The sequence below is a fragment of the Gorilla gorilla genome, chromosome 8, assembly GCF_029281585.2.
Source record: "Gorilla gorilla gorilla isolate KB3781 chromosome 8, NHGRI_mGorGor1-v2.1_pri, whole genome shotgun sequence".
Classification (NCBI taxonomy): Eukaryota; Metazoa; Chordata; class Mammalia; order Primates; family Hominidae; genus Gorilla; species Gorilla gorilla.
In genome coordinates, this window is record NC_073232.2 from 145,498,827 (window position 1) to 145,516,990 (window position 18,164).

The 18,164-nt window shown below is 59.6% G+C and overlaps 1 protein-coding gene across 2 annotated transcripts in view; it reads left to right on the forward strand.

Moving 5' to 3' along the window:
* ADGRA1 (adhesion G protein-coupled receptor A1) overlaps positions 1 to 15,032 on the forward strand; it is a 58,140-nt gene extending 43,108 nt beyond the window's left edge. For both annotated transcript variants that reach the window (XM_063710593.1, XM_004050301.5), the window contains 2 exons: positions 10,712 to 10,810; positions 11,827 to 15,032. In XM_063710593.1, the coding sequence (XP_063566663.1) occupies positions 10,712 to 10,810; positions 11,827 to 13,009 (1,282 nt within the window). In that variant the 3' untranslated portion in view covers positions 13,010 to 15,032. The remainder of the gene's footprint in view (positions 1 to 10,711; positions 10,811 to 11,826) is intronic.
* Positions 15,033 to 18,164: the final 3,132 nt, after the last annotated feature.

Consider the following 18,164-nt stretch of genomic DNA (forward strand, 5'->3'; position numbering starts at 1 on the left):
CCATGGGCTTCAGGCCAAGCCCAGGACTAGACGCATGCCTGGCCCACCCACACCGCTCTGCAGGGGCATTCCTTGTGGAGGCCAGGCCCCTTGCCCCCCTACCCTGGGCTGCTGCCCAGCGCGAGGCCATACGGGGCAAGTGTGGATTGGGTGAAAGACACAGTAACGAAATGTGGTGAAAATGCTCCTGGGAGCCGAGCTGATCTGCAGGGCCTGTGCCTTTGCCTATAACAGTCCCTTGGCCCGTGGGGGACCCCAAAGCTCCCAGCCGCCCTCCCCGCAGGGCCTGTGCCTTCGCCTATAACAGTCCCTCGGCCTGTGGGGGACCCCAAAGCTCCCAGCCGCCCTCCCCGCAGGGCCTGTGCCTTCGCCTTCGCTGTCCCTCAATCCCATAGCTCTTGGCTCCTACGTGGTCCAGGCTTTGTCGGCGCCCCACCCCCACCCCCCGCCACCACCCACGGTCCCTTCAGGGCCACCACGGCTACTCCAGCTCCCTCAGTCCCTGTCTGGGGGGCGTCCCTGGGCCCTGCCCAAACCCTTCTCCCACCCAGACCACACCCAAGGCCGCCCACCAGCTGCCCCACAGGCACACCCAGCCCACCCACAGGCGTCCTCTCCCTCCAGGTGTGGCGGGGCCTGTCACGATGAAGAGACTCAGACACTCAACCAGAAACATGGGGCAGCCCAAGGAGGGCCCCCCTTCCTCAGTGGTGGGGATGCCACCTGTGTGCCAGGTGGAGCCGATGGAGCCCCAGGCTTCCTTCCTGTTGGCCGCGCCTCTTTCTTTCCTCCATCCTCTCCTTCTCATCTGACCCCCCCGGCTCTGGTCAGTTCCGAGTCAGGCAAGGGGTGGGCAGGCGCCTCGAGCAGAGGCTCCTCCAGGAACCCAAGCGAATGAGGAACGCCAGGGTAGTGTCAGCACAGATGCAGGTCTGACCCCCAGTTCGGGACAGAGGGCAGGGAGGGTAGAGGGCGATGGGGACGCTTCTCACCATCGCTGTCCCCATCCAGTCTCTGGAGCAGCTTGTGGAAGGTGGCCTCGGTCGGTCATGCTCTCTGTAGTGGGGTCCAGGGCTCAGTCCCAGGTGCTCTCATGGAGGCACAGGCAGAAGGGGGAAGGGGAAGGTATGAGCCAGCTGGTCGCCAGTGTCAGAGCACCCCGAGTGAGGGGTGAGTGCCCGGCAGGAGCTGTGAGCCACATGCTGTCTGGTCCAGAGCGAGGACTGCTGGCCACCTTTCTGTGAGTGGACAGAGGGACACAGTCCAAGGCACAGAGGCAGCAGTCGGAGCCCACCCCTGCCCACTGCCTGGGCCCGAGACCCAAGACCTGTGCACACAGAGCAGGCACGCGCCAAAAGCCTGGCCTGAGTGAGTGCCCGGGGTGCCCAGCAAACACCCACGGAACAGCCTACTGACGGTGCATCCAGCCTGGAGCCCCACAGAGGCCAAGTGCTCAGCGTGGCCACACCAGACCTGCCCCCTGTGAGGTCCCGTGCACTGTGGACGTGGGCAGGGCAGAGCCCGGGAGACTGCCTGGGCCAGGAGGCCCCAGGATCAGGCCCTCACTAGCCCAGGCACCTGCTCAGGGCTGGTGCTCCCTGGTCCTACCCCTGGTGCTCAGGCCATGGACGGCCAAGAGGAGGCTGCCAGTTGTCAGCTCAGCATCTGGAATGGGCCTGGAGAAGGGGATTGACCGTGTCCCTGACCTCAGCTGAGTCCCATGTGTTTCTGGGTTCTGCACACGTGGCCTCAGTGATTGAAATAACAAGGTCAGCTGGCAGTGACTTAGAGACACGAGAGTGGCTGCTAGGCAGCTTGCAATCTGGTGACTTCATTCTGGGATCCTGGGAGGAGTCCCTGCCAGGCCCAGCTCCCCTGTCACCCTAGTTGCCAGCTCCAGCCAGTGGCCAGACAGCAATCATCCCTGCCCCTCCCTTTGCCCACGTGCTGGTCATCCCCCTGTCTGGAACAGCAGCTGGGGCTGTGGCCAGTTGATTGGCAAAGCTGTGTTTGACAGTGGAGGCTGGGAGGGAATGAGCCAGCTGGTCAGGCCAGCCAGGTGAGCCCTGCGGGGAGCTGGACGTGTCCCCAAACTGACACCACTGCCCCCAATCAGCACTGGCACTGGCTTCCAGAGGATTCTCTGGTCTCACCGTCTTCAGGAACTGAGGCCCCACCAGCCTCTTCTTGCCTCATTTCCCAGACTGCCTTTTCATTAGAGAGCAAAACCCCTTGAGGACCAGCGGCTGTATGGTCCGTGGAGGCCTCAGGTCATGGTGCCCACAGGATTTTTCAGTTAAGGTATGTACGTTGTTTCTTTAGACATAATGCTATTGCACACTTAGTCGACTACAGTAGAGTATAAATACAACTTTTATGTGTTGTATTAGTCCATTTTCACACTGCTATAAAGAAATACCCAAGAGTGGGTAATTTATAAAGGAAAGAAGTTTAATTGACTCACAGTTCCGCATGACTGGGAGGCCTCAGGAAACTTACAGTCGTGGCAGAAGGGGAAGGAGAAGCAGCACCTTCTTCACAAGGAGGCAGGAGAGAGAAGGGAAGAGTGAAGGGGGAAGAGCCTCCTATAAAACATTCAGTCTCGTGAGAACTCATTCAGTATCATGAGAACAGCATGAGGGAAGCCGCCCCCTGATCCAGTCACCTCCCACCAGGTCCTGCCCTCAACACATGGGGATTATGGGATTACAATCTGAGATGAGATTTGGGTGGGGACACAGAGCCAAACCATATCATGTGCACTGGGAAACCAAAAAATTTGTGGCAAATGTCATTGTTGTCTTATTTTAAGAAACTGCCACAGCCGCCCCAGCCTTCTGCCACCACCACCCTGGTCAGCCCCAGCAGCCATCCACATCGAGGGGAGACCCTCCACCCGCAGGAAACTCGGCCATGGCTTGGTCAACTTAGTGTATGAAATAGTCTCAATCCTTTGTTGTCATTTCGGTAATGTCCACGGCATCTTCACCAGGAGCAGATTGCATCCCAAGAAACCACTTCTTTGCTCATCCATAAGAAGCAGCTCCTCACTGGTTACATTTTACTGTGAGACTGTAGCAATTCAGTGCCATCTTCAGGCTCCACTTCTAATTCTTGGGTGGCCAGGAGCATTGTCAACTAGCAGCAATATTTTGAAAAGAATCTTTCTGAGCAGTAGGTCTCAACAGCGTGCTTTAAATATTCGGGAAACCATGCTGTCAACAGATGTGCTGTCACCAGGCTTTGTTGTCCACTTACAGAGCACGGGCAGAGTAGATTGAGCATCATTCTTAAAGGCCCTGGGATTTTCAGAATGGTGAATGAGGATTGGCTTCAACTCAAAGTTCCTGGCTGCGTTAGCCCCTAGCAAGAGAGTCAGCCTGTGCTTGGAAGCTCGGAAGCCAGGCATTGACTTCTCTCTAGCCATGCAAGTCCTAGCTGGCATCTTCTTCCAGTAGAAGGCTTTCATCTGCGTTGCAAATCTCTTATTTAGGCCAAGCGTGGTGGCTCATGCCTGTAATCCCAGCACTTTGGGAGGCCGAGGCAGGCAGATTACCTGAGGTCAGGAGTTCGAGATGAGCCTGGCCAAGATGGCAAAACCCAGTCTCAACAAAAAATACGAAAAATTAGCTGGGCGTGGTGGCAGGTGCCTGTAATCCCAGCTGCTCGGGAGGCTGAGGCAGGAGAATCACTTGAACCCGGGAGGTGGAGGTTGCAGTGAGCCAAGATCACGCCACTGCACTCCAGCCTGGGCGACAGAGCGAGACTCCGTCTCAAAAAAAGAAAAAAAAATCTCTTGTTTCGTGCAGCCTCCCTCATCGCTATCTTGGCCAGATCTTCTGGAGAACTTGCTGCAGCTTCTCCATCAGCACTTGCTGCTTCTCCTGCACTTTTACGTTATGGAGACAGTTTCTGTCCTTAAACTTCATGAACCCACTTCTGCTAACTCGGAGCATTGTTTCTGCTGCACCTCTCTCAGCCATCATAGGGTTAAAGAGAGTTAGGGTCTTGCTCTGGATTAGGCTTTGGCTTGAGGGAATGTTGTGTCTGATTTGATCTTCCATCCAGACCATGAAAACTTTCTCCACATCAGCCACGAGGCTGTTTCACTTTCTTATCATTCATGCGTTGCTGGAGGAGCACTTTTAATTTTCTTCAATAATTTATCCTTTGCATATTCACAACGTGGCTGTTTGTCACAAGAGGCTGAGCTTTTGGCCTGTCTCTGCTTTTGACATGCCTTCCTCACTAAGCGTAATGATTTCTAGTTTTATAAATAAAGCAAGAGATGTCCAACTGTTCCTTTCATTTGAACACTTAGAGGCCATTGTAGGGTTATTAATTGGCCTAATTTCAATATTTCTGTGGCTCGGGGAATAGGAGGGAGATGGGGAACAGCCAACCCGTGGAGCGACCAGATCACACGGGACATTTACCCACAAGTTCACCGTCTTATACGGGCGTGGTTTGTGGTGCCCAAGACAACTACCATGGAAACCCTAAAGATCACTGATCACAGCTCCCCATAGTAATCATGGTAAAGTTTGAAATATTTACAGAATTACCAAAATATGACACAGAGACATAAAATGAACACACGCTGTTGGAAAAATGGTGCTAATGGACTTGCTCAACCCGGGGTTCCCACAGCCTCCACCTGTGAAAAACTCAGGACCTGCAAAGCCCAGGTGCACCTGTGCACGTGTGAGTGCCAGTGTGTGGAGTGTGCCAGTGTGCATGTGTGCATGTGTGTGGAGTGTGCCAGTGTGCATGTGTGCATGTGTGTGGTGTGTGTCAGTGTGCGTGTGTGCAAGTGTGAGTGCCTGTGCATGTCCAGTGTGTCAGTGTGAGTGTGCTTGTGTGTGTGCATGCCTGTGCATATGTGTGTGCCTGTGCGTGTGTGCATGTGAGTGCCTGTGTGTGATGTGTGCCAATGTGCATGTGTGCATGTGAGTGCCTGTGCTTGTGGAGTGTGCCAGTGTGCGTGTGAGTGTGCTTGTGTGTGTGCGTGCTTGTGTGTGTGGTGTGTGCCAGTGTGCGTGTGTGCAAGTGAGTGCCTTGCATGTCCAGTGTGCCAGTGTGTGTGAGTGTGCTTGTGTGAGTGTGCCAGTGTGCATGTGAGTGTGCTTGTGTGTGTGCATGCCTGTGTGTATGTGTGTGCCTGTGAGTATGTGAATGAGTGCCTTGTGTGTGATGGGTGCCAGTGTATGTGTGTGCAAGTGTGAGTGCCTGTGCATGTCCAGTGTGCCAGTGTGTGCGTGTGCTTGTGTGAGTGTGCATGCCTGTGTGTATGTGTGTGCCTGTGCATGTGTGAATGTGAGTGCCTGTGTGTGTGATGGGTGCCAGTGTGCATGTGGTATGTGTTTTCCAGTGTGTGAGAGTGGGGGGGCATGTACGTGTGGAAGTGTCATGCAAGCATACGTGTGTGCACGTGTGAGCATGCGTGTGGTGTAAGGAGAGGCGCAGCATGGAGGCAGAGGCAGTGCTGCTCACCTGAGCCCAGGGACACAGTGTTGGTCTCAGAAGGACTGCCCTGGGTGGCACCTGGGTCCGGGACCTTTTCGCTCAGGCTGTGATGGTGCCACTGCAACCGGGGAGAGGTGTGCAGCATCAGCCATGGCGGGAACAGAGCCGTGGCAGGACCACACCTGCAGTCTGCGTCCTTGCCCCGTTTCCCCGTGTCCCAGCATGTGCTGATTCCGACCATCAGCTCCAACCAGCAGCGGGCGAGTGTGCCAGGAGGGATCACGGAGCCGGCAGCACTCAGGCTGGGCACGGGGCCGAGGGGCTAATGGGCGAGGGGCTGGGCAGGGTCAGCTGCAGGTGCCCCCTCTACGGCGAAGCTCCACCCGCACCACAGGCCTGTTTCTTGTCTCTTTCATCTTTTCTTTCCTTTCCTTTTAAAAATATTTTCTAAATTTAATCATTTTTGAGTGTGCAGTGGAACACTTAGGAAGATGCCAGACACACCAGCACCGCCCAGGAACCTGCTGTCTTGGCCGGACACACCAGCACAGCCAGGAAACTGTGGTCACGACCCGCCGGGCAGAAGCGGGAACCTTGGGGCCGGCCCCACCCCTGGCCGTGCCTCCCTGGCCTGGCCCTGGGGCCTCCTTGTCTTTCCTCCCGGTTCACCAGCCAGGCACACGCATTCCCAGGCACACGCGTCCCAAGGCACACACGTCCCCAGGCACACGCATCCCCAGGCTGCACTGGCTTCGAGCTGTGTGTGCCTGGAGTTGTTGTCTCACCTGGTTTCATAGCAGATTTCTCTGATTTCTTTCCCTGCACGTGTTTCTTTAAGGCCCGTCCTGTAACTGTCGGTAGCTGGAGCTCCCCATGTCCATGGCTGCACGGGACCTGCTTCTGGCGACACCACCGGGCTTTATCCCTTTATCCCTCCTGCCGACTGTGGCACGTTGGTCTCCGAGGGCTCAGGTGGTCTGCAGGCTCGTCCCACCCATGCGGGGCTCAGCTCTATGCCCGCTAAGTCCTCACAAGCCCATCCCTGGCAGGGGCCCCGCGAGTCCCTCTGCGCCCGTCCCTCTGCGCCCGTCTGTGAGCGTTGCTGGCTGCGCTGTCCTCTCCTCTCCTCTGTGAAGCGTGTGCAGGTCTCTTCCGCTCTCTTCTGGGCCGCCCACCCTTCCTCACTGACGGGCGGGAGTCTGTGTTTGTTCCTCACATCAGCCCGAGCGGCAGAGACTTTCCCTTTCGCTGAGTCAGCTTTGGAACCCAAAGTCTGTGATACTGGGGTGCCTCGTGCTTCTACGGATGGTTTAAGGCACCCGTCCTCATGCCACATCCACACCATGTCTCCTCCACGAGGCTCCCCAGTCACCCCCTGTGAGCAGCAGCACGCCCGTCCTGTAACTGTGTGTAGCTGGGGTTCACCGCACAGCTGGGGCCGCACCACCTTCCCATGGCTGCTGTGGCCACGGCGAAAGCTCAGTGGCCTAAAGCAACTCAGGGGGATCATCTGACAGTCGAGAGGCCGTAAGGTCCGAAATGGGCCCCGCTGGGCCGACGTCGAGGTGTGGGGAGGGCTGCCTCCCTCCCGCCGGCACCTTCTGGGGCTGCCTCGGCCACCGTCACTCCTGGGCTTGGGGCCTCGTCCCCCCTGAAAGCCAGCAGCCCTGCGTCCTCTCTCCACTGGGATCTCTGCTCTCCCTTTTAAGAGGACCTCGGTGATGTCAGTACAGCCAAACAACCCAGGGCAGTCTCCACCATTCACCGTCACTCACTTAACCCCATGTGCAAGGTCCCTCTTGACGCGTGAGGTGAAACCTTCACTGGTTTCAGGGAAGAGAACGTGAATGTCTGGGGGTGTTACTCAGCCGACATAGGACCGAGCTCTTGTTCTCCTGTGCGATGCTCATCTACCTGCCCCGGCACTGATGGCCGCTCCTCCCTCACTTGGCCCTGGGTCACGTGGTGGTGCACTCAGGGCTGGTCCCAGGCTCTGCACCCTCCCCGGCCAGGCCACCCTCTTGGGCTCTGCACCCTCTTGGGCTCTGCACCCTCCCCGGCCAAGCCACCCTCTTGGGCTCTGCACCCTCTTGGGCTCTACACCCTCCCCGGCTCTGCACCCTCCCTGGCCAGGCCACCTCCCCTGGGCTCTTAGCAATGTGCTCTGCCGTGAGTCAGCTCTCGCTTTGCTCCTCTGGACACCTCTGGGTCGGGTTCACAGCTCCCAAGGGGAAGCTGTTAGGATTTCACCGAGAGGGTTCAGATCCGCCCTCCCTTTCTAGAAACCTTCCCCCAAAGGCAGTGGTTGGCCTGACTTGCGGAAATCACGTAACCCGGGGATGTCCCAGTGAGTGGCCCTGGCGTGCGAGCCGCTGCCCCGACGCTGGGCACCTGGGCACAGAGGGGTGGGGTGGGCATTCCCCAACCCCCAGAGTCTGCCTGGGGTTTAGACGGGATTCGACGTAACAGAAGATGACGCTTGAGTGACAGATTCGTCAGCGCCCAGAGGAGGAGGACAAGCTGGACCCCTACCCTGGCTGGGGCTTGGAGCCATAGGAGAGGGTGTTCCCAGCTGCCAGACGGGCGGGAACAACTCCCCGGACACAGGTGGGCCGAGGCTGTTGCGAGGGGCCCACGTCAGGCGGTGGATGGTGGATGCTGGACCCAGCGGAGCACCCCCTCCCCGCGGCCCCGGCCCCAGCCCCGCGCCTGCACGTGCACGGCGGTGACTGCCCAGCGGCGGCGGCGAGAAAAGCGGCGGCCTCCAGCGCCCTCTGCCGGCCGACCCGCACGGCTCACCGGGAAGGAGCCCGGAGCCGGTGGTGCGCCGTGGGTCCGTCCTGCACCGCAACTGTGCGCCGTGGGTCCGTCCTGCACCGCTCCTGTGCGCCGTGGGTCCGTCCTGCACCGCAACTGTGCGCCGTGGGTCCGTCCTGCACCGCTCCTGTGCGCCGTGGGTCCGTCCTGCACCGCAACTGTGCGCCGTGGGTCCGTCCTGCACCGCTCCTGTGTGCTGTGGGTCCATCCTGGACACTTCTGCATCCCCTGGGCCCCTCTATCTCACTGTCTTATCGTCTACTTTGCCGGGCATCCGTGTAGCCGCTGCAGCTCTCTTAATCTCACAGTTGGCACTGCATGGCCTTTTCCATCCAGTTACTTTCAACCTACTTGTGTCTTATATTCAAAGTGTTTCTATTCTAGTCACCATGTTCCAGAAGCTTACTATCTATTCTGACAACCTCTGCCTTTGGATCGGAGCTTTTAGCTTGTTAAAATTAATTGGAATTTTGATCTGGTTGGATTTAGTCTACATTTTACTGTTTGTTTTCCGTTTTTACCACTTTAAGTGATTGTTTTGCTCTTTGGAATTCTTCCATTTCTCCTTTACTTCCTTCTTTTGGATTATTTTAATATTTTTTAAAAATTTGTTTTAATGTTTTTGTTTGTTTGTTTGTTTGAGACGGAGTCTCGTTCTGTCGCCCAGGCTGGAGTGCAGTGGCGCGATCTCGGCTCACTGCAAACCCCGCCTCCCAGGTTCACGCCATTCTCCTGCCTCAGCCTCCTGAGTAGCTGGGACTACAGGCGCCCGCCACCACGCCCAGCTAATTTTTTTTTTTTTTTTTTTTTTGTATTTTTTAGTAGAGATGGGGTTTCACTGTGTTAGCCAGGATGGTCTTGGTCTCCTGACCTCGTGATCCGCCCACCTCAGCCTCCCAAAGTGCTGGGATTACAGGCGTGAGCCACCGTGCCCTGCCTAGTTTTTACCTAGTTTCTTATGGTTGCTCTAATGGATTAAAATCCACAACCTTTCCACAGCCTATGTAGAGTAAAATTGTTCTCTTCATATAACATATTTACAGAAAACTTGAGACTATATAGGACCGTTTCCTACCTCCCACCTTTCCTCCTGCAGATACTGGGCAAAGCACCATCCCCGGTGCCCTCCACAAGGCAGTGCTAAAGTTCTCCCTTTAAACAGTCATTGAAAGAGGGAGGAAATTAAGAAGGGGGAGACAAATCTTTTCTATTTATCCTTCAGCGTTTCTGGTGTTTCTCCTTTCTTCTGCACAGTCTAAGTCCCCCCAAGCAGCCCAGGGGCTCCCTGCTGTTCTGGTGAAGTCCACAGCACGGACCCTCGGCCCAAGGCCCACCGTGCAGGTCTGGTTGGGGTTTTCCACAGGTGCGGTGCCTGCAGGAGGGTCCACTCTCCCTCCACCCTGAAGAATTTCATCTAACATGTCCTGAAATACAGGTCGATACACGGCAAATGCTGTTAGTTTTATTTTTATCAGAAAGTATCTTTATTTCATCTTTATTCTTGAAGGATATCTTCTTGGGATATAGAGTCTGGGAAGCACAGGTTTCCTAGGGAGTCCCTGAGAACTACCAGACGCAGGCCACCTCCTCCCACCGCTGCACCTTGGAGCCCACTGAACGTGTGGGGCAGGGGTCTGTGGCCAACCCAGGTGTTCACAGCAGCCAGGGAGACAGCGTCCATGGGGGATGGTCTCTGAGCCGGCCCCTAGGTCACCCATGCTCCGTAGGGCTGGCAGCCAGGGGTTGTCTCATCGGTCCGGGTGGGGGCTGGAGGCGGTGAGCAAGTGCACCCGGTCCGGGACACGCAGCATCCCCCGTGGACCCCTGGGCGCCCTCAGCACCGTTGCCAGGCCCTGCAGAGGGGAAGGTCAGCCCCTGCCCTGGGCTCGGCCCGAGCCTGTCAGGATGAGACTCTACCCCTCCAAGGCGGGGTTCCTCGGTCTGACAGGGAGCAGATACTTCGGCCCTCCGACCTTCTTCCCCTGAGGCTGAGCGGGGCCTTAAAACTGTTTAAAACGGGGCACTGCTGGTCACTGGCCACGCACTACCCGCGGGGAGGGGGCATGACCTGGGGACCCGGTGGGACGCACAGCTCCCTGTGTGACCCCAAGCTGCCCCGGGGAGCAGTCCCGCCTGTAGCCAGGGGCGCCCTGCAGTTGCAGAGGGGTCCGCAGCCAACGGAGCTCTCCCGGGGCCCACCCGTGAAAGGACCTGGTCAGGGCCCTCTCCAGGCGCAGAGGCCCGCGGGAGGCCGGCGAGGCCGGCACTGGCTGCTCCGTCAGTGGTCGGGGGTCGGGGTTCTTGGTCTCCTCCTGCTCCGCCCGCACCCGCTGCTCTCCCTTGCCCCGCGGAGTGGGGGAGGGACAGCGCTGACCCCGGAGGATGCAGGCGGCGTCTGCAAGGGGGTCAACGCCTTCCTCTCCGGCAGGTTTTACCTCGTCAGCGGAGGGGTCCCCTTTATCATCTGTGGGGTCACGGCTGCCACGAACATCAGGAATTACGGGACAGAGGACGAGGACACGGCGTAGTGAGTACCGGGCACCCAGAACCGGGAGCTGGGAGCAGCAGGTGGGCTCTGCCTGAGGTCCCTCCCAGGCACCTGTGGTGGGGAAGCCCAGGATGAAGCAGCAAGGCCTGGGCCTGGACCTGGGGCTTGCCGAGAGCTGCGCCCCTCCCAGCTCGCACCCCCGAGGAGTGCGCAGCGCCCCCTCCTCTCCCAGGGAGTTCAACCTAATCTTTGCCTTTGGACAAGGCAGGCCTGGTTTGCCTTCTATGGGAGGGGCCTGGGGACAAATAGCGATTTGGCAACAGCACAGAGCTCAGCTGAGAAGGGAAACCCCATTGAGTAGGAACGGCCGTCCAGCCATCAGTGCCCAGAGCCAGCCTGGAACCTCTCATTCAGGGCCCTCAGTTCCTTCTGCGGCCCCAGGATGGCCCGCCCGTCTGCCCTCTGCCTGGCCCCGCCCACCCAGCTCCACCTCCGCATGGCCCCGCCCACCAGCTCCACCTCCGCATGGCCCCGCCCACCCCCACTGGCCACGCCCACCCGGCTCCGCCCTCTGCCTGGCCCCGCCCACCCAGCTCCACCTCTGCCTGGCCCCGCCCATCCCACACTGGCCACGCCCACCCGGCTCCACCCTCTGCCTGGCCCCTCCCATCCAGCTCTGCCCTCTGCTCAGCCCCGCCCACCCCACTCCACCTCTTCCTGGCTCCACCCACCCCACACCGGCCCCACCCACCCAGCTCTGTCCTTCCTGCCCCTGCCCACCCAGACCCTCCCTGCACCTGGCCCCCTGCCCGGCTCCGCCTCTACCCGCACCTGGGACACTTTCCTGGCTACCCCACCTCCCAAGCTGGTAGGGCCAATAGGGCCCGGTTCCCATCCACACTCTCAGCGACTCTAGAAACGCCCAAGGCCCCCAAGCCGCAGCTGTGCAAAGCCACTCGCTAGGCCGGGTGGGTGCAGGGCCCTTTGCTCTGCAGGAGGCGTCCTGAGTCCTGGCCATGCTGGCCCTGCTGACACTGACGTGCGTCTCCCCACAGCTGCTGGATGGCCTGGGAGCCCAGCCTGGGCGCCTTCTACGGCCCAGCCGCCATCATCACCCTGGTCACCTGTGTGTACTTCCTGGGCACCTACGTGCAGCTGCGGCGCCACCCAGGGCGCAGGTACGAGCTGCGCACACAGCCCGAGGAGCAGCGGCGGCTGGCGACACCCGAGGGCGGCCGTGGGATCCGGCCAGGCACCCCACCCGCACACGATGCCCCCGGCGCCTCCGTGCTGCAGAACGAGCACTCATTCCAGGCACAGCTGCGCGCCGCCGCCTTCACGCTGTTCCTGTTCATGGCCACGTGGGCCTTCGGGGCGCTGGCGGTGTCGCAGGGCCACTTCCTGGACATGGTCTTCAGCTGCCTGTACGGCGCCTTCTGCGTGACCCTGGGACTCTTCGTGCTCATCCACCACTGCGCCAAGCGTGAGGACGTGTGGCAGTGCTGGTGGGCATGCTGCCCGCCCCGCAAGGACGCCCACCCCGCACTTGACGCCAACGGGGCCGCGCTGGGCCGCGCCGCCTGCCTGCACTCGCCGGGACTGGGCCAGCCACGGGGCTTCGTGCACCCACCGGGCCCCTGCAAGATGACCAACCTGCAGGCCACGCAGGGCCACGCCAGTTGCCTGTCACCGGCCACCCCGTGCTGCGCCAAGATGCACTGCGAGCCACTGACGGCGGACGAGGCGCACGTGCACCTGCAGGAGGAGGGCGCCTTCGGGCACGACCCCCACCTGCACGGGTGCCTTCAGGGCAGAACTAAGCCGCCCTACTTTAGCCGGCACCCAGCAGAGGAGCCCGAGTACGCCTACCACGTCCCATCCAGCCTGGATGGCAGCCCCCGCAGCTCGCGCACAGACAGCCCCCCCAGCTCTCTGGATGGCCCGGCGGGGACACACACGCTGGCCTGCTGCACCCAGGGCGACCCCTTCCCCATGGTCACCCAGCCCGAGGGCAGTGATGGGAGCCCTGCCCTCTACAGCTGCCCCACGCAGCCGGGCAGGGAGGCAGCTCTCGGGCCCGGCCACTTGGAGATGCTGCGGAGGACACAGTCCCTGCCCTTTGGCGGCCCCAGCCAGAACGGGCTGCCCAAGGGTAACTTGCTAGAAGGCCTGCCGTTTGGCACCGACGGGACCGGCAACATCCGAACGGGACCCTGGAAAAACGAAACTACTGTGTAGATGGGGCAGAGGACACGGTGTTCCTGGAGGAGCTTCAGAGCAGAGTGGGGGGCCCATCTGCCACATGAGGTCACTGGGGGCACCGAAGTGACTCTACCTTTCAGAAGCAGTTCACACCCCTGCCCCCTTCCTTGTGAAAGACCTCAGCGGGGAAACGCTCTGGGCCATGCCCACTCCCCTTATCCCAATTCCGCGTGCTGGTCCCCGCACACGGTCATCCGGTTTCTGTCCTGTGGTCTCCAGTCCTGGGGCACCCCAGAGGCAGAGCAGCGGATTCCATCAAAGGACCCACCGAGACCCCAGCATGGCCCTGCCCGAGATGCCCTGCTGCCCACGGAGTCCTGGCTTCCCCTGGTGTGGCCGGGCAGGGCCGAGATCGCAGGAGGGGGCTGCCCTGACCTTTCCCAGTGTTCAATGTGTGTGTCTTGCGTTCTACTCCAGGGGTGGTGGCGGCAGGTCTGTCCCCAGCATTCTCGCTCTGGGCAGAACCCTCGGGACCCTCCGCTGTCCTGTGTCTGAGCCGCCCCTGCAGATTCACAGGGCCCCTGCACACCTCTGCCCACTCAGTGTGCCCTGTGAGCCCTGTCCTTGTCGTAGCCCCAGCCCTGCAGGGCTGAGAGCACCACAGATGCTGGAGGCTGCTCTGGACTTTGGGGATGGCTGTCAGCCTCAGAGGGCCAATGGGGGGCTTTCACGGGCCCAAGCCTTGGGAAAATGCCCAGACATCCTTTAGTGAAGACTCGACTTCCAAAACCAGCCACCGCTGGGACTGGATTCCACTCCAGTATAGGCACTTAGCAACACGAAGGTTTATTCCAAAAAGAAAAGGGGCTGACAGACGGGAGATTCTCATGGACAAAATCCCTTTCCCTTTTTCTCATCTCCATGAACATCTGGGCACCAAGCCCTGACTCAAAGGACAGATGTGGATGACAACAAGCCTTCTGTGAAAGCAAGTGGCCCGTCCCTAGATGGGAGGGAGTCCAGAGGGTCATGGGTGTGAAACTGTGCACAGCTTTCCCTCTCTCCCTCTTCCTCCTTGTCTGTGACACGTGTGCACCCACACATACACACACACACACAAACACGTGCATATCACACACATGCACACACAAACACGTGCATATCACACACACGCACACACACGCACACAAACGTGCATATCACACACACACGCACACACAAACACGTGCATATCACACACGTGCATATCACACACATACACACAAACACATGTGCACACATACTTAACACACACTTGCACCTGCTATGCACATGTGCGCACACACATAGTAGTGTGTTTTCCAGCCACCCACACACCGGGTTTTCATTGGAGATTGTTTCACCCTGCAAACGTCAACGTCAGCAGACTCATCGGTGCACTCTGCTATCCGGTTGGGAGGTCTCACCAGGAGCAGAGCCTCCCTAACGTGCACCTCCGAGAAGAGGGGTGTCGGGGAGCGTTCCCAGCACCTGCTCAGTGGAAGGGCTTTCCGGAGACTGGCACTCAGTATCTGAGTATGAGGAGCCTCACTTCCCGGGGTGTCGGTAAACTTGACCGTGACTCAGTAACCCACAGCGTGCTTCTCCCAGCAAACCCCGTGTGTCCTTACAGGTCGACCAGACCGGCCGTCGGAGGACCGTCAGGTGGCTCTGCCTCTGCCTCACCTTCTCACCTGCTTCCATAGTTGATGTGAACCCGAATCCCCACGCTGTGCTGTGTACACACTGTAGGTGCAGAACCGTCCACACAAAAATACAGTCTTGGCATTGTTTGTTCTTTGTGAGGCTGGTTAATAGCATCCCCGTGTGTTTTTCTCACCCTCGATGGGGGTAGAGGGGCACCTGAGTGTGTGGCCCCCGTCTGTGTCCTGGATCCCGGGGCAGGGCTGCTCTCCCTGGCCCCTCCAGCCCCTCATGAACTTTCTGCCCTCGGTGCCCCTGGCTGAGCAGAGAGGCTTCCCACCATTCAACCAAAGAAAGTCAACATTGAACATTAAACCTCTGTGTGTTTCTATACTGACTTAGCCTCATGAGTCCACTTGGGACTGGTGTTGGGCCATATCCAATTGCACGTAACGTTTTGGAGCATAAACATCCACAGCCCAACCACCCCGAGGGGCTCCTGGCTCGGAGTCAGCTTCCACCAGACCATGAAGCCAGAGCCAGACCCTGCGTTCTGCATCTGACTTTCGTGCCACTTCCTTCCTTGTGTGTGCCCGTGTGCCTGCGTGTCGGATGCAACGGAGCGTGCGTGCATGCTGGCCTGTGTGAGTGTGCTGCCGGTGTGCCTGCGTGTTGGATGCAACAGAGCGTGGGTGCATGCCGGCCTGTGCCAGTGTGCTTGCCCGTGTGCCTGCATGTCGGATGCAACGGAGCGTGGGTGCATGCCGGCCTGTGCGAGTGTGCTTGCCCGTGTGCCTGCGTGTCGGATGCAACGGAGCGTGGGTGCATGCCGGCCTGTGCCAGTGTGCTTGCCCGTGTGCCTGCGTGTCGGATGCAACGGAGCGTGGGTGCATGCCGGCCTGTGCGAGTGTGCTTGCCCGTGTGCCTGCGTGTCGGATGCAACGGAGCGTGGGTGCATGCCGGCCTGTGCCAGTGTGCTTGCCCGTGTGCCTGCGTGTCGGATGCAACGGAGCGTGGGTGCATGCCGGCCTGTGCCAGTGTGCTTGCCCGTGTGCCTGCGTGTCAGACGCGCTGGAGTGTGTGTGCATGCCGGCCTGTGCGAGTGTGCCTGTGTGCCTGTGTGTTGGATGCGATGGAGCGTGCATGCATGCCGGCCTGTGCGAGTGTGCCTGTGTGCCTGCGTGTCGGATGCAATGGAGCGTGGGTGCATGCCGGCCTGTGCCAGTGTGCTTGCCTGTGTGCCTGTGTGTTTGTGAGTCTGTGTGCCTGCATGTCGGATGCAATGGAGTGTGCATGCATGCTGGCCTGTGCGAGTGTGCTTGCCCGTGCGCCTGTGTGTTTGTGAGTGGCTTGTGGGTTGTGTGGGTGTTGACGTGTTAGTGTGTGAGAGTGTGCGCCTGTGTGGTGTGTAGGTCCCTCTGTGGGAGTTGTGTGCACACATGCACGTGTGCTTGAGGGTAAGTGTGCATGTGTGTGCATGCTCTTCGGAGGAACACTGTGAGGCGGCCCCTCCGCCCTGTCTCCCTGCGGGTGTGTGACCCACCACACGGCAACACTGTGATGGCTTTAGTCAGCTTAAAGGACTAGGAAGCAGAAGCCGCCTGTGCCTCCAGACCCTGACAGTTCTTCTCTGGAGCAGTCCCAGCTGAGGAGGCCTCCAGTCCTGGGAGACACACAGTGGCATCTGCCGCGTCGCCCACGAAGGCCCCAGACAGGGCTCAGATCTGGTCGGCCTGCTCTGTCTCTGAATGAGCCACCCCTGCAGGGGCTTTGGGCAGCTGAGGAGCCCCCACCAGTTCTGCGGGGAAGGGGCTGGGTTGGGGGCTGCACGTTCCACCTGCCTGACCAGGACTGAGGAGGGATGCAGGCTGGATGGGAGCACTGGGCCCCTGGGAGGGCCTTGGCAGAAGGCAGCTCAGCAGCCACACGCTAGGCTGCAGTGTCGCCCATCAGTGACAGCAGCTGCAGGAAGCCTGTCTAGGGACCCTGGAAGGAGCTCGGGGCCCTGCACTGATGTGGTGAATGCACCCCATGTGCAGAGACTGGCTGCAACAGGCACTTCCACACCTACCCAGTGCCCAGATGGTGCCTGACCGGTCCTGCCACTTGCTCCCTGACCCTTGGTGCTTGCATTTCTCGGGGGACGCTGTCAGGACCAGCATTGGCCTGAGCTGGAACAGTGGGTGTGTTCACTGTGCGGGGACCGTGGACCCTGCTCCTCCGTGTCTCACGTGGATCCTGCTCCTCTGTGTCTCACCTCATCACACTTCCCTTCCACTGCACTGCCAGGGTTTGTACCTGAGCCTAGAGGCTTCTGCAGAGCCTTTACTGCACAGGCACCTTCGGGCGGAAATTCTGCCTGTTGTATTCAAGGCCAAGGACTGTTCTGTAGCCTTTGAGGTGGGTGGGGTGGGGGTACCTCGGGCGGATGGAGGCCGGCCCTGTGTCTGCAGGGGCAGCATGTGCCCAGGGAGGCAGGGGACGGGGTAGGGGGAGGGAAAGGGTGAGCACCCCGTGAGGACAGACAAAGTGCTGTGAGGCCAGGTCAACGGTGGGGTGAAGGCGGGGCCTGGTGGGCATCTGGGGAGGCTACTGGGCACAGGGACAGAGAAGCCAATTTGGAGGGTCCCTGGGGCCAAGTCTGAGCAGGCATCTGAGTGCTGTGGTTGTTCAGGGCAGGCAGAGCAGGAGGGGCATAGGAGGGCCTGGCACATGTGAGAGGCCTGTCCCTCGGGCCACAGCTAGAAGACCAGTGTCTCCCAGTGAGACAGGTCAGGCTGCAAGTGGGCTCAGCAGCAAGACAAGCCCTTCATGCCCGCCGTGCTGGCTCCTCTGGGCCTGGAGGGAGGGCTGCTGGGTGAGCTGGGGCCCACCAGGGCAACTCCCAACACTGGCTGTCCAGGCCTCCTGGGGGCTGCAGGGCCAGTGCCTGAGCACAGACGTGGCTGCCCACAGACAGTCCTGCAAGGACTCAGGACCCCAGACCCCAGGCTGCATCCCCCCGGCCACAGATCTGCAGGTGGCCGACTTCCAGAGGACAAGCAGCGCCGCTCAGGCCCAAGTGGGCGCCGACTTGGACCTCACACCTCTATCCTGTGTCCCAGGAAATGACTGGGGTTGCCAGGGCCTGCCTTTCCTTCCCACTCCCATCCCAGGACGTGGGTACTGGGAAAACCACTGTTAAGAGGACACTCTTAAACTCACTCTAATTACTTCTTTTCTACATAAATATCAACAACTTCCCCTGCAATCGCAACAGACGCCTTGCTCCCTACTCACAACTCCAACCACACCCAACATAGCCCTTCAGGGAGGCCTGCAGGTCAGAACCAGCAGCAGAGGCACCCAGAGCTCAAGTCCCTCCCTGCCAGCCGCCCCCCAGCCTCTCCCAGACAGGGTCACTGAACAAGCCACAGAGTGGTGCAGGGCTGACATCGGCCAGGGACAAAGCAGGTGAGTACCCGTGTCTGCGCCCTGGTTCAGAGGTTACTCCAAGTCCAGGTCCTAGAGGGGTGAATACCCCTGGTGT